Below are 13,212 nucleotides of genomic sequence, written 5' to 3' on the forward strand. Positions count from 1 at the left end.
TGCTTAGGGACGTGGCTTAGTGGTGGACTTGTTAGTGCTAAGTTAACAGTTGGACTTGATGATCTTAAAGGTTTTTCCCAATCTAAATGATTCTATGATTCTGTGATTCTATGATCATAGATCTTATCCTTATCCTATGGCTCCTTTGCAAAGGTTGAATAAAATGTTTGGTACATTGATGTTTAAGTTATTACTTAATAAAATGATCAGATTGAGAGACAGAAGCACTTAAAATCTCCTGAAGCTCTTTTAAGCTGTATTCAGAGACAGGCTTTAATGTATCAAATCCTGTTGGTTCATGTTTGGAAGGATATTTTGAAATTACATTAGGAGGCTTGATTTTAAAAAATGCACTGCAATAGCTGTCCATAAAGAGAAGTATTAATTCAGTGATTTAGTATTTGGAATTAGCATAGTAGTTGCAAGCTGACTTTGTGTAATTACGCAGTATATTTTGTCTAATTTTATCATGATAATAGCAAAATTTTAAGAGTGGTATTTTTGTCATAAATGGAAGTTTTATGCAGGAACCACTCTTTCTGGAATATAGCACTGTCATTGTTTTGTGAGTTTTTTGTGTTGTTTTTTTAACTTCATTGCAAGCAGCTACAGGACTTCCAGCTTTATTGATGTTGTTCATTCTCCTCCCCTTCTTTCAGAGAGTTGTGAGAAGACTTCCCTTAGCAACCGGCAGAACCAAACTCCCACTTCTGAAGAAGCAGCAGCAGCTCTTACACTTCAAGCCTTCTGGAGAGGGACCTATGTTAGGAAAGTAATGAACAGCAGAAAACCAGGTATGTCCTTAAAAAAAAAGCCTTTTTAAAAAATGTTTCATACTTTACCTTATTCAAATATTCACTGTCAGGATTTTGGTACTAATTAATGTCTAGTAAAAATGAACTGAAATGCAATAGAATGTTATAGTTGAATCGCTGATCTCTTATAAAATTAAGAATAGCGCTCAACCTAACCACTCAATTAGCACATATGATACTAAAAAGTAGAGCAAAAACACCCTCACCTAGGTTTTCATAGATATTAAACCAGAATCTGCATTAATGTAGATTTAGCTTAGAGCTGGGCTAAACGTTATTTTTTCTGGAAGGGTAAGTGAAGTCCATACAAGAACCTAAGCGTCATAACGGATAATCAGCAGAACACAACATCAAAGCCTGATACTGTGCTCAAAAGATACTGTGCTGATACCATCCGTCATTCTTATGTATATAAATAGAGGAATCTTACATAGCAGTTGAAGACTTGTGTTACATTTCTTACTCAGCGATTCTATTATCTCAGCTGGAATACGGTGTCTGAGTGCAGTGTCCACAGTCCAATAAGACAGACAGGTAACAACTGAGAAATTCTGGGTAGAATTGTAATGATCAGAATTAAAGAAGGGTCTTGTACTTGCAGGCTGTTAGTTTGTAATTTAAAAAAGGTAAGATTAAGAATGACTTCATTGTAATCTGTAAGTACTTTAGTCTGAGATCCAAAGGGTTAACAAGAAGGTCTTTAGTCTGAGTTTCAGAGATTGTGAGTTGAATCCAGACACATTCAAGCTAGAAAAAGTGGCATTCATTTTTAAAAGGATAAGGTATTTTTTGTCATAAACTAAGATTTGTGTTGTACTGCTGAAATCAAACAGATACTCATCAAATTCAGAGAGGATTAATTCATCATTCATACATGATGAAATAGCAATTAATATGCTAACAGGACTGTTACACAGAAAGTTAGATCACATGATTTCTTGTAGCCTTGCAGTATATGAATGCCTGAGGACTGTGACAAAGAAAACTGCTCCAATTGAGAGATATACATTCCCTTTTTAGTAAGTCATACTCATTCTGCTGGAAGGTCCTTCTTGAATTACTGTCATTGCTGGGGTTCTTTTGCCTTGTATTTACCTGCACCAGCTGATCTCTTCAAGCTATCTTTTGCACCTTCATCTCCTTATCAGTAAGTCTGGTGCTGCCTCTCTCCCAAACTATCGCCTGTAGCCCAGTCTTGCTTAAGCTTTCCTACTAAGTAGTCTAGTAACCTCCTATTTTTGTTTATGAAATACCCTGTAAATTATGAATTTCTGTAAATTTTCACTGGTATTATTAATTCCTACAAATCCCAGAGCCCAGAAGCTGTTCTTCTGAATTCTAGATTTTAGATTTTTGACACTTGAGGAGACTTTTCTTCCACTGTCTATAAAGTCTTTCTTAACTTCTTCTGATTTATCAATACTCTGTTACCTTTAATTCTGGTATTTTCTTTACAGTGCTTTACTGTGGGTTTTGGGCTTTTTTCAGGCATACTATTCTTCTCATCCTCTCCCCAGTTAGCTATAATTTTTTTCTCTCCTACTTGTCAATACAGTGAAGTGTTACTACTCCCCACCCCCCTTTTTTTTTTGTTTTCCCTCTCTATTTCTGTCATTAATGGCTTATGCAATAAGGAAGGATTTCACCTAACTTTAATCTTGGAAAGTTAGACAACAGGTGTAAATGAGTTGCCTAGTCTTCATCTGTATTCTGTGGATAGAAGTAGACACCTTGAGATGACAACACATCCTGTCATCTGAGATGTATTAAACATGGGTGGGAAGAATTACCTGCTGGACCTGCCCAATTCTTTTCTTTTTAGCTACACAGATTGCCCAGGCACATACCTGCCCCTTCATAGTGTCTGCAAATAAACGGTGCTTGGAGCTAAACTCTGTATTCTCCAAGGACGAAGATCACCTCATAGCCTCATATCACTACAACATGTTACAGTGAAAAAACTGTAAATCAGAGAAAATGTTGATCACATCGTTTTTGCAGGTGTAGAAATACTGAAAAGTACAAAGGTGATGATGAAGGGAATTTCCTCTTGTCAAAGGAGAAATTAGTTTTCAGCTCAGTGAGACTTCTGTAAAATTCCAAATAAAAAATAGTGATTCATAAGGCAATTTACTTGCGTGAGTGGCATTTTTCACATGTATTTAGCAGATTTATATTTAGAACAATACAAAGTTAGATGCTATATTTTTCTAATTTATTTTATTATTTCCAGGTACTAAAGAAAACACTAACGTCAAAGAAACCTTGCAAAAATTGTGGACTGTGATTGAGTTAGATTTTGAACAGTGTGCTGTAATGCTGTTAAGGTAATCATGTAATAAATTAAACTATTTTATTGCAGCCAGTACCATAGAATTGCCGTAAATTACTGGTTTGCAAAATAAATATTGTAAGAGCATTACTAGTTTTAAAATTACAAAAATCTCTTTTGGAAGGGATAAGATGTTTTTAGTGAAGATATGCTATGCTTTATTCTGTGTACCCTACATGACTAAAACTGTAGCAAATGTAATTTTTAGGTATGTGTTACAGGTTTTTTCGTACAGCTTGAGCTAGAATATTACCTTTCTCCTGTATTTAATTTTTTAATAACCTGTAGGCTGTTTCATAAGGATAAATCTGATACTGATTCCTTAGTTGAAGAGCTAACCAGATGATTTAAAGAAGCATTTTGATTCATGCTATCTGTTAAGGAACCCTGGTTGGCCTTAGAAAGGAGATAACCATGCTATTTAACTGTACTACAGTTTATATCATCAGAGGATTTGTTTGTAGCAGTTGCTTGAAGGAAAGTAGATGTATTTCTAGGTAGACGCGTTCCCTGGTATTTAATTACAGCTTTTGCCAAGATAGCTATTCTAATTTCAACAGTGTTCCGGAAGTCATTTGCAAGCATGACACTCTTCGGGGATCATGTATTTTCATTAAGTCCTTCAAAAATTTCTCTGCAAGTGTTCACACAACTGACCTAGCAGGTCACCTGCCAGGGGTGAGCAGTGAGAACTGGCAATAATTACTGGCTGTGGGTATGAATCCTCACTCCTTATAACCAGCAGTTGGAGGAACACTCATATGGGCTATAATTTTATTTCACTTTTCAGTGTTTCTAGTCCTGCAAAACCTGTTTATGTTGATGGAATCAGGACTTATGGGACTGATTCTTAGGCATTGTTCCAAGAGATACATTTGAGTGTTAAAATCATGCTAATGTGATTTTGTTTAATTTTTTTCTAACAGCTGACAGACTTGCATTCAATAGAACAAGTTAGCACCTTGGCCGATAAAGTAATGTGGAGGAATTTTGGAAGTTCAACTTTCCCATTCTCTAACCCCAGACTTACTGGAGGCCAGAAGCAGTACCATTTTACAACACAAACACCAGTTTAAAATGACCTAAAACCTCTCAATTTGTGCTAGGGTTGCCACCTGTTTCTTATTATACATCGCATATAAGCTCATCTATGTTTGTCCCTACTATAATTTTCAATGAATTAAAAATTGGAGGTTTGTGAGGGTCTTTTTCTGTCTCTGTGTGTGCTGTTTATCAGTGGTGGAAGGAACCTTTGCAAAGCTTCATGGACTGAGATTTCAAACTGTTCTGCTTTAAATTACTTCTGGCAATATTTGCATTCATTCTGTGACTCACCTTAATTAAATGTCAAGGTCAGCTATTATCGTTGCTGAAAACATGAATGTGGAGATTGTTTCTGTAATTCCAATTACTATATAGGAATAACAGAACATTAGAGTAGCATTGTCCAAATTCTGTGGACAAAACTTTTGCAGTTGAAGAACCTGAACATGTTCGTATTCGACACAGAAAAGAAAACAGGTATCACCGACAATAGATGTTGTGAGGTTTCTTTTAGACTATCCACTTACATAAACCATATAAACCAAACTTTGAATTAGAGGAATTAAAAGATAGCAGAAAAAATATATTGTTTACTTACTGCAGAAAGGAGGTAGTTAAAGAATAAAGGAAGACAGAGGGGGTGGCGGGGAGAAGGGTATCATTTCCTTCACCTCTGTGTAGGCCTATTTTCAGTCACAATCTCCAGAGAAAATCACTGGACGGAGCCAAAAGATGGAATGAGACCCGTCATTTTTCTTCTGCCCTTCACCCAACAACCTGTTTACAGAATGGTGAATTTCTTGTGCTAGTCTTCACATTGCTTTGTCCAGAGGAACATTAATTTTTGATGCTGCATATGATAAATAAAAATTCTTGGTGTCAGGTGCCAGTGAGGTTAGCTGTACTTTCACAGAACTTCATAACACTTGTGAGTTTATTAGTCTTACAAATAACTTCTGAAATGCAGTTTAGGTTCCTTCCTGGGTGAAAGGAATGTCTTTCATCTCATTTTAAATTTATTTGTTTTTGCTTTTATTCCTTTCTTGTTCAAAAAGTTTGAAAAGAAAATAAAGGTTTTTTAAATCTCCTAATGATAACACAGCTTTAAGATGACAGCTTCGTATAAAGGAATATAAGTTATGCTGATTTATTATTTTTTGAGAGTGAACAGCATTTTATATCATTGTTTTACATTCATGCACAAAGCAGTTTTCTTCATGATTAGCGTAAGTTAAAGTCAAGAAGTGTGTGCCCTTCTGATTAGATTTAAGTATTTATCTTGTTTTCTGCTTCCAGAGAAATGTTTAAAAGAAACAGTAAGTCAATTGAAAAGTTTCCTTGTTATGAAGATGAATGGTGTAAGATCTCTTTTGCTGACTATGCTGTAACGTATGCCGATCAGCCACCAAATGTGTGGTTTGTCGTTTTTAGGTGAGTTTCATACAGCCCTGTGTAACACTTACGAGAAAGTAGTATTAATACACTGTGGTTTTTCACTAACCTGCTTTAAAAATGTAATTGTACATAAGTATACTTTCTTTAAATTTTAATGTATACTTTTACTTCATGTTACACAAATCTTTTTGTGAAAATAATTTTAATATAATTTTAGTTTCTTTTTCTTTAGAGAAATATTTATTGTTCCAGAAGACATGCTTGTAGTGCCAAAGATGTATACCACTATCCCTTCCTGTAGACTTCATGTCATTGACAATGACACACTGGAGGAAATGCCACATGTCTTTTTCAAAGTGGCACCTTGTGTTTATCCCAGAAATAAGGTAAATGCAAAAAGTCGTGAAAAGTATAATTTTTAAATTAATAAGAAAATAAATTCTGTGGACATTTTCAGCTATGTCATTATGTTCTACTTAGAAGTGTGCCCTTATTTATTAGCAAGCTTGAACAGAGACTATCACTGATCTGCTTCTGTGCTAAACTTTTTGCAGTGAAGGAATAGCCTTAATTTTCTTTGATATTTTTTACTGTCACTAAATGGAGGAATATTATCCAACTTCCCTGTGCTGTGCTACTCAGTGACAATATGGTTGCTGCTGATGCTGTTCATCTGACAGAACAACCTTCAGGAGTGAGGGGCCAAACTAAGAATGAGTTTGAATAGCCTTTTATAGGTCATGCTGACAATAATTAAGTTAACATGTATCTTCAGGTGCTAGTGATAATTGCAACATTGATGCCAAATACAGCTTTAGATATGTTCCCCCTCAAAGCCTGTATGTTATCTCAGGAGCATTACTGTAAATTGCTTCTAAAAAAATAACTGTATTGTTAAGTAATTATCACAGCTTCCTCTCCTCCTGCCTTTTTACCTTTAGACTAAAAAAGACAGTTTGCTCAGTCTTTCCTTGCATGTTAGATATTCTACACTCTTGATTACTCTCTCCTCTGGAGTCTTTCCAATCACTGCTGTTTTTTTTCTTGTTTATCATGCACAACACTGAGCACAGTAAACTTTGCCCAAGGATTAACGTGTGGCCATACAAATGATGAGTAAGGAACGATTAGTTTACATGTCTTGTGGGCTTTATTTCTGCTTATATATCCAACTGTGATGCTTGCCCTATTTTGCAACACCATTGTTGACTCATGTATTTCTGTAACCCTAAGTGCTTTCCTGAAGAACTGAATCTTGTAGCTTATTATTCTTGACTAAATCTAGTGCATTTCACTACTGATTTTAATGCTATTTTTTAGACCAATTTACCTAGTTCAAAATAATCTTGAATTCTTATTTTCTCTTCCTCTAAAGTTACAATCCTTCTTAGTATGTGGTATCAGCTAATTAAACATATATGTTCTCCATTCCACCATCCACATTACTAATAAAAATATTGAGTGAAGTCAGGTTCAGGTTAGATCTTTGAAATCTCAATGATTGCATACTGCTCTTCCAAAAGGAGCCATGAGTATGTACTTTCTGGATGTGACTGTCCAACAGCCACCCTAGTTTCTTCATTATGACAGCATTTCCTTAGGCTTAGAAGAATGATCAGAGAGACAGTGTCAGGTGTCTCCTTCATTCCCATAGTGTTCTTTCCTATAGAAGGAAGCTTGAGGGATTTGATAGGCATTGGTTTTTGCAGTCCCTTTGCTATGTTGAGGACATTGCAAGGAGTTCATTTTATTAGTTGTTTCCTGTTGGAGTTACGCTGAGTGATAATTTTCTAGACACCTTTGTCCATCTAAAAAAAATACAACATTGCAGTTCTGTAGTCTTCCAGTACCTTATCTGTTCACCATCAGTTATCAAATATAATTTTAAAGTTTTGTGGTTGTTTTAACCTGTTATTTAATTATCCTTCAGACAGTTCAGAAGTTCATCAGACCTAACTAATCCAAAACTTTATATAATCACTTACTACTTCTTTTCCTATGCTGGCCTGCCTCTTACCTCTTTAACATTACCCCTAATATTAACTATTCTAGCCACGTGTTCACAGTTGACTTTTTCATGAAGACAGGTTCACATTTTAGTCCTCTCAGTCTCACCTGTCAATAACAAGGAATTTGAAGTTAGTTACAGTCTAACACTGTAGGAGTAGTTTTCTTGTCTTTGTTTTGTAACTTCCAATTTCATCAGACTTTTTTTTTTCACTAGAATGAACTTGCCTTATCTAGTGTTTATAGTGAATATTAGCTGAATGTGACAGATAAGGACTGTTCCTGCTGGAGGAATATGCTTTAAAAAGAAGGGTTGCAGACAAACTTTTCAAGCTCTCAAAACTAATTTGGGATCCTCAGAGATGGGGTTCTGGATTCCACCAGACAGGAAAAATCAAAATCCAACAGTGGCAAGTGTCAGGATGCAAAAAGTAATGTTCAGTGGTGAACACTACTTACTGTTTTCGGGAAAGTGATGGGTTGTGGAAAGGACAATCGCAACTTCAGATTTATTTCAGATCTCAGCATTTGTCCTGCTTAGCAGGATACAGCTGTCTAGTTCTGTCTTGTAAGGCAGGTTTTCCATTTCCATTATTTTACTAATTTTTTCTCGGATCTCCTCCCATTTAAGATGCCTTTCTTGAATAAAGATGTCCAGAATTGTACACAATGTTCCAAATAAGGTCTTATGAACACTTTGTGCAGTACAGTGGTTTTAATATTGGAAATGCTTTTATTGCTATGTGCTACCCCACCTGGTATGTTCCTGGTATGTTCCATAATATTATTTTTTTCATGGGTACCGCACAATAGCCTCAGTGATTCTGTCATTAACTAATGAGAATGGCCCTTTTTATTTTAGTCCTGTCCTTCCTTATTGAAGAAGTCCACACTCTAAAGCAGACATTTGTGTTATTATTCTTTAAACTAATGATGCACATTTTAAAATATTAAACGTGGTTAATATCAGAAAAGAGTGATTTTGGTTTAAGAGCATTACAACAGAATTGTGCAGGTATGCTATATTTTTCTACTTGTTCTTACTACATTTCTTAATCACTGCTGCTGAGTTTCTCAGTAAGAATATAACCCCATACTGTACAATTTAGTTTGGTTTCTTCCTACTTGTAAATGGTTTGTTAATGTTTCAGTGGACCTGCAAAAGCTATTGAAAGCTCTATTGATGTTTTGAGAAGACATTATGCAATTATTATGAAACAAAGAATACAATGGTGGTATTTTAATGTTAGCTTTCTTTTTAACAGTATTTTGTAAAAGACAAAGTCAACAATGTAATGCATCAAGTAAGAAATTATACAGTATGCCCAAATTCCTAAATATACATATTAATAAAAAATTTTTTTTTTTTTTAAACAAACCTACCAGTTAGTTATTCTGATTCAAAACTATGAGTCAGCAATTTACGAGAGAACTAAAAAGAAATCCTATCAACAGATACTGTAATTCTGCTGCAGAGACACTCCTGGAACACATTATTGTTCATTTCAGAATGTTTGACAATAAGGATAAAATCTGCACACTAGCAATAATGTCTGTCTTCTTTCTGCAGACGTTACAATCTAGAGAGAAACTATCTACTTGCTTTGCATTATTTGGATTTTTTTTTGCATTAAATTTTCTTCTTTCATGGGTAGTTTTTTGTACTGACAGATACAGTTGTGTTTGGGTTTTCTTTTACTTCTACTCTATTATTCACAAGTCTTTTGAATAGATTGTAGAAAACGATAAAGATAAGCATTCCTCAAGCTTCAGCTGACCAACAAAGATAAGAGGTTAAGAAAGCATCACTAACAACACATCTAGTCTAGAAAGTAGACACCTATTCGAGCAAGGACACTGATCAGTTCTCTTCTTGACTAGTCATAGAAGGACATAAGGAAACCATCTTTCTTTACCAAAAAGTTAGTTTAGGTGGTATATTAGAAAACAACCCTTTCTGATTTTAGAGACAGTGAATTGTAACAAGATATCTAAGTAGGTAATGAAACCTTTCAAAGATTTTTAAGACAGAGACATAAAACTGATGGAGTTGTCTAGATCTGTAGGTTTATTTCTCAGTAGTGACTGATGATTACTCTGTGTTCCTATCAGCCACAAAATTCAGTTATTGTGCCAATTGCTTTATAGTATTCAGAAAGTTCGTACTTAAACAATTTTTTGATCTTAAATCTAAATTTTCTGCATATTTATAGTGAACATTAAGATTGTATAACCTTATCTTTGTAAACAGGTATACAACAAAGAGTGTTTTTCTCAGGTACACCATGCTGTCAGAAAGCACTGAGTATCTGGCTAAACCCCTCTTAGTTTCCAAGTGTACTTGTTAAGAACGGGGGGACTTAACTGTATGCTTAAATAGATATCTAAATAAGTGAGTTCAGTTGAATCATAGCTTTGAATGGTTGCTATTACCTTGTAGTGATTAAAGGGTATAAAGTGCTTTACAGTTACAATTGCGCAAATTGGAAACATGAATAATTTCTTTTACTTTCATTCTAAATATTCAGTAGTCCTGAGTCACAACCCTGCATTATCGGATAGTGCTGAATGCACAACCCTATTTATTACAAGAATTTTTCAACAAAGCATTTTTACAGGTAAATACTGATTTCTTTTAGCTGAAATTTAGCAGAGGACTACAAAGAGAGAAAACCTTTCAAAGAATTTTCATCAGGACTCTTACTTGGATGGAACATGAAATTTTAATGTGTGAAAAAGCAAGTTGGTAGGGCTGGTATGGAGAATTTGAAGAAGGGACTTCATCCCGAGTTCCCCTGTTATATTACAATTGGCCATTGCACTCATTATATCCCTTTTCCCCTGCCCTGTCTTTCAGGTAATCACATTCATATTGCCTTCTTTTTTCAAATACAAAATAAAATCAAATTTTGAAACCTTTTAAATTATATTTTGGTTTCCCATATTCCTCTTTTCAGGATTCATAAGGAGCGGCTGAATCTGCATCAGGCTTATTGCATGTTGCATTTTTCATTAATGTTTAATTTGATTTTTCTAATAGTAGAAATATGTTTTTATTAAATCAACATATTCATAAAAATAAGATTAATATCCTGATATTTAACACTGTACTTGCAATGACATTATTAAAAGTAAGGGCAATATTAATTTAACCTCAGATTTTAACACGGAATCTGATCTCTAGATTTCGATGCAGCAAATTGCATTCACCCATAGTTTCACTCTGCCTTACAGCATGAAGAGACATTTTTAAATCTCTGATTTATCAGTGAATGCAGTTATTTTCATGTTTACATTTTATTTTTATCTAATTTAGTTTTCTTACATGTGAGGACAGCTAACTTTTGCTAAATGTCTTGTGAATGTGGCATGAATTGCCAAAATAATAGTTTCCTTATCTTCAGCTCTGGTCACCTTTGGACTTACAAGTATGTATAATCTCAAAATCGTTGCACAGTTTTCAAACACATCAATACTTTACAATACACGTCTTTCTTACATCTGGCATAGAGGCTAGACGTTTCCCAGCAATAGTAGAGAAGAGGGCTTGATGTGATTGTCTCAGAGTTGGTGTGGAAGTTCTTGGCTTATGCAGTCTTTAACTCTTTCTTCGGTATATCTGCTACTACTATTACTACTACTACTACTATCACCACCACTACCACCACATATAGTTTTGTTCAGATAACAACAGGGAAAAAATATTTTGTACGATGTGAAAAGACTTTGATTGATACTATTGCTGATGGTTTTACAAGAAAAAGAATGGTAATATTACAGAACCTAGAGATGTATAGATGTGTTTGATCTGGGATAGTAGTAGTAGTATGATGTACGAAGTACATCATAGTAGTATGTGTTTGCATAGTAGTATGATGTACAAAGCAAGAAAATACATTGAATATGTTTTACTGAACTTTGGTCATGTTATAAGAAGACTTTTCAGAATAGAATACTGCACGTGCTTAAATAAAAGAGTAAGAACTCATTAGTATTTCTTAAATTAGACTTTCTTGAACAACTTACAGCCATCAAGTAATTTGATTAGAAAGTAACCTCAAGAGTTTGATTGTACCTGCCCTTAAAAATAAGGCCAACTTTGAAGTTAGATGAGATGGGATTTGACTTGCTGTGTAACTTTTTGCCACATGCAGATTCCTGTAATATGAGATGCTTCGTAAGTTAGACTATAATAGAACTATATAGTCTATAGACTATAATAGAACTATAGTAAGAGGACTATAGTCCTCCTTGCTTATGAAGGACATCTGATTACATTAGTAAGTGTAACGTGGACAAAAAGTGTGTTGCATGTAGTGATAGAGTGATTTTTGAGTAGTGTTATTTCCAAGTAAAAATGACATGTTTTCTCCTTTCAGAAAGGATACACATTTATGGCTGAAGCATGTACTGGTGACCTACCTATGGCAGCTGGAAGATGGAAGCTCCGGCTCATCGGTTCTCGTAGTCCACTCCCAGTTCTCTCTCGTGAGGCTGTAAATAATGTCTATTCTACTAAAGAAATTAAAGAGTATTACATACCCAATGACAAGCATGTAATGTTCAGGTAAATATTGAGAGAAGAATGATTAAATTCTGCTTTTTATATGGACCATCCCTGACAGAAAAATGTTATTTCCTCTTTCTTAGAAGGGGAAGGTGTTAAAGCAAATGTCTGAATTTTATGGGCCGTCAATGTGCAATACCAAATTTAACATTTCATTTATGAAAATGTTATTTTCTGAAATATGGTCACTGCTTAATGAAGAACAGATATGACGTACACAGGCTATAACTTTAAAATCCTAATAACAGTATTTTGCAGTTCTGTAGGCTCAATCTTGAAATCTTACCTGTACGTCAATTACTGGAATTCCATAGTACTTTTGGGGATTAAGTATGTATTAAAATCGAGATTTTGCAGATGGGGAGGAGACATAAGTTTGATACATTTTTTTCAGCTATTCAGGTAAAGCTCTAAACAAAATCTAGAAATACAACAATTTCTTTTCTGATATATCAGACCAATTTCCATCTTGCAGTGCTGGCAGAAAAATTTATATACATTCTATTTTAGCATGCTCATTCTTTTAGGAGAACATATTTAATAAAAACATCATAATTCAATTTTTATTAATGCTTTTCTAATTGTTTGAAGTTTATTAAATTCAGTTTATTCTAGTTGAGTTTGAGTTCAGAACTGACCCTGACTAAATCACTATGCTTAAGTTTTCACACAAAGGACTACACACTGCAGTAAAACAGGCCCCGTGCTGAGAGCTGAATACACATATATATTTTGAAGGTTAATTCTAGAACATTTTGCCTCGATTCATGACAATTTCTATCAATCTTTCAAATCAATGGATTATTCTCAGGATAGAGGTCTAGTCAACAAGAGGAATTAGGTTCAATATAAATGAAGAAAGCATATAATGGAAATATAACAAATGGTCTCAAATTCTGTACAGTCTATATGAGTTTGTGTTGTTTTTTTCTTTATTCCCCTGTGATGTTGCCAATCTTAAAAACGTTGAAATTATGGACAAAAAGCAAATAATATATAAATTTATGACTCGCAACAGAAATATTATTTAAATTTCCTCCCAAGACTCTAAT

General features: G+C 34.4%; 1 protein-coding gene across 1 annotated transcript in view; it reads left to right on the top strand.

Moving 5' to 3' along the window:
* Positions 1 to 659: 659 nt before the first annotated feature.
* LOC104618702 (androglobin-like) overlaps positions 660 to 13,212 on the top strand; it is a gene marked incomplete at its 5' end in the record, with an annotated part of 38,695 nt that continues 26,142 nt past the window's right edge. Inside the window, 5 exons of the mRNA XM_010284364.1 lie at positions 660 to 794; positions 3,049 to 3,142; positions 5,488 to 5,622; positions 5,819 to 5,972; positions 11,973 to 12,160. Coding sequence (XP_010282666.1) covers positions 660 to 794; positions 3,049 to 3,142; positions 5,488 to 5,622; positions 5,819 to 5,972; positions 11,973 to 12,160 — 706 coding nt within the window. The remainder of the gene's footprint in view (positions 795 to 3,048; positions 3,143 to 5,487; positions 5,623 to 5,818; positions 5,973 to 11,972; positions 12,161 to 13,212) is intronic.

The sequence above is a fragment of the Phaethon lepturus genome, unplaced genomic scaffold, assembly GCF_000687285.1.
Source record: "Phaethon lepturus isolate BGI_N335 unplaced genomic scaffold, ASM68728v1 scaffold51483, whole genome shotgun sequence".
Classification (NCBI taxonomy): domain Eukaryota; kingdom Metazoa; phylum Chordata; class Aves; order Phaethontiformes; family Phaethontidae; genus Phaethon; species Phaethon lepturus.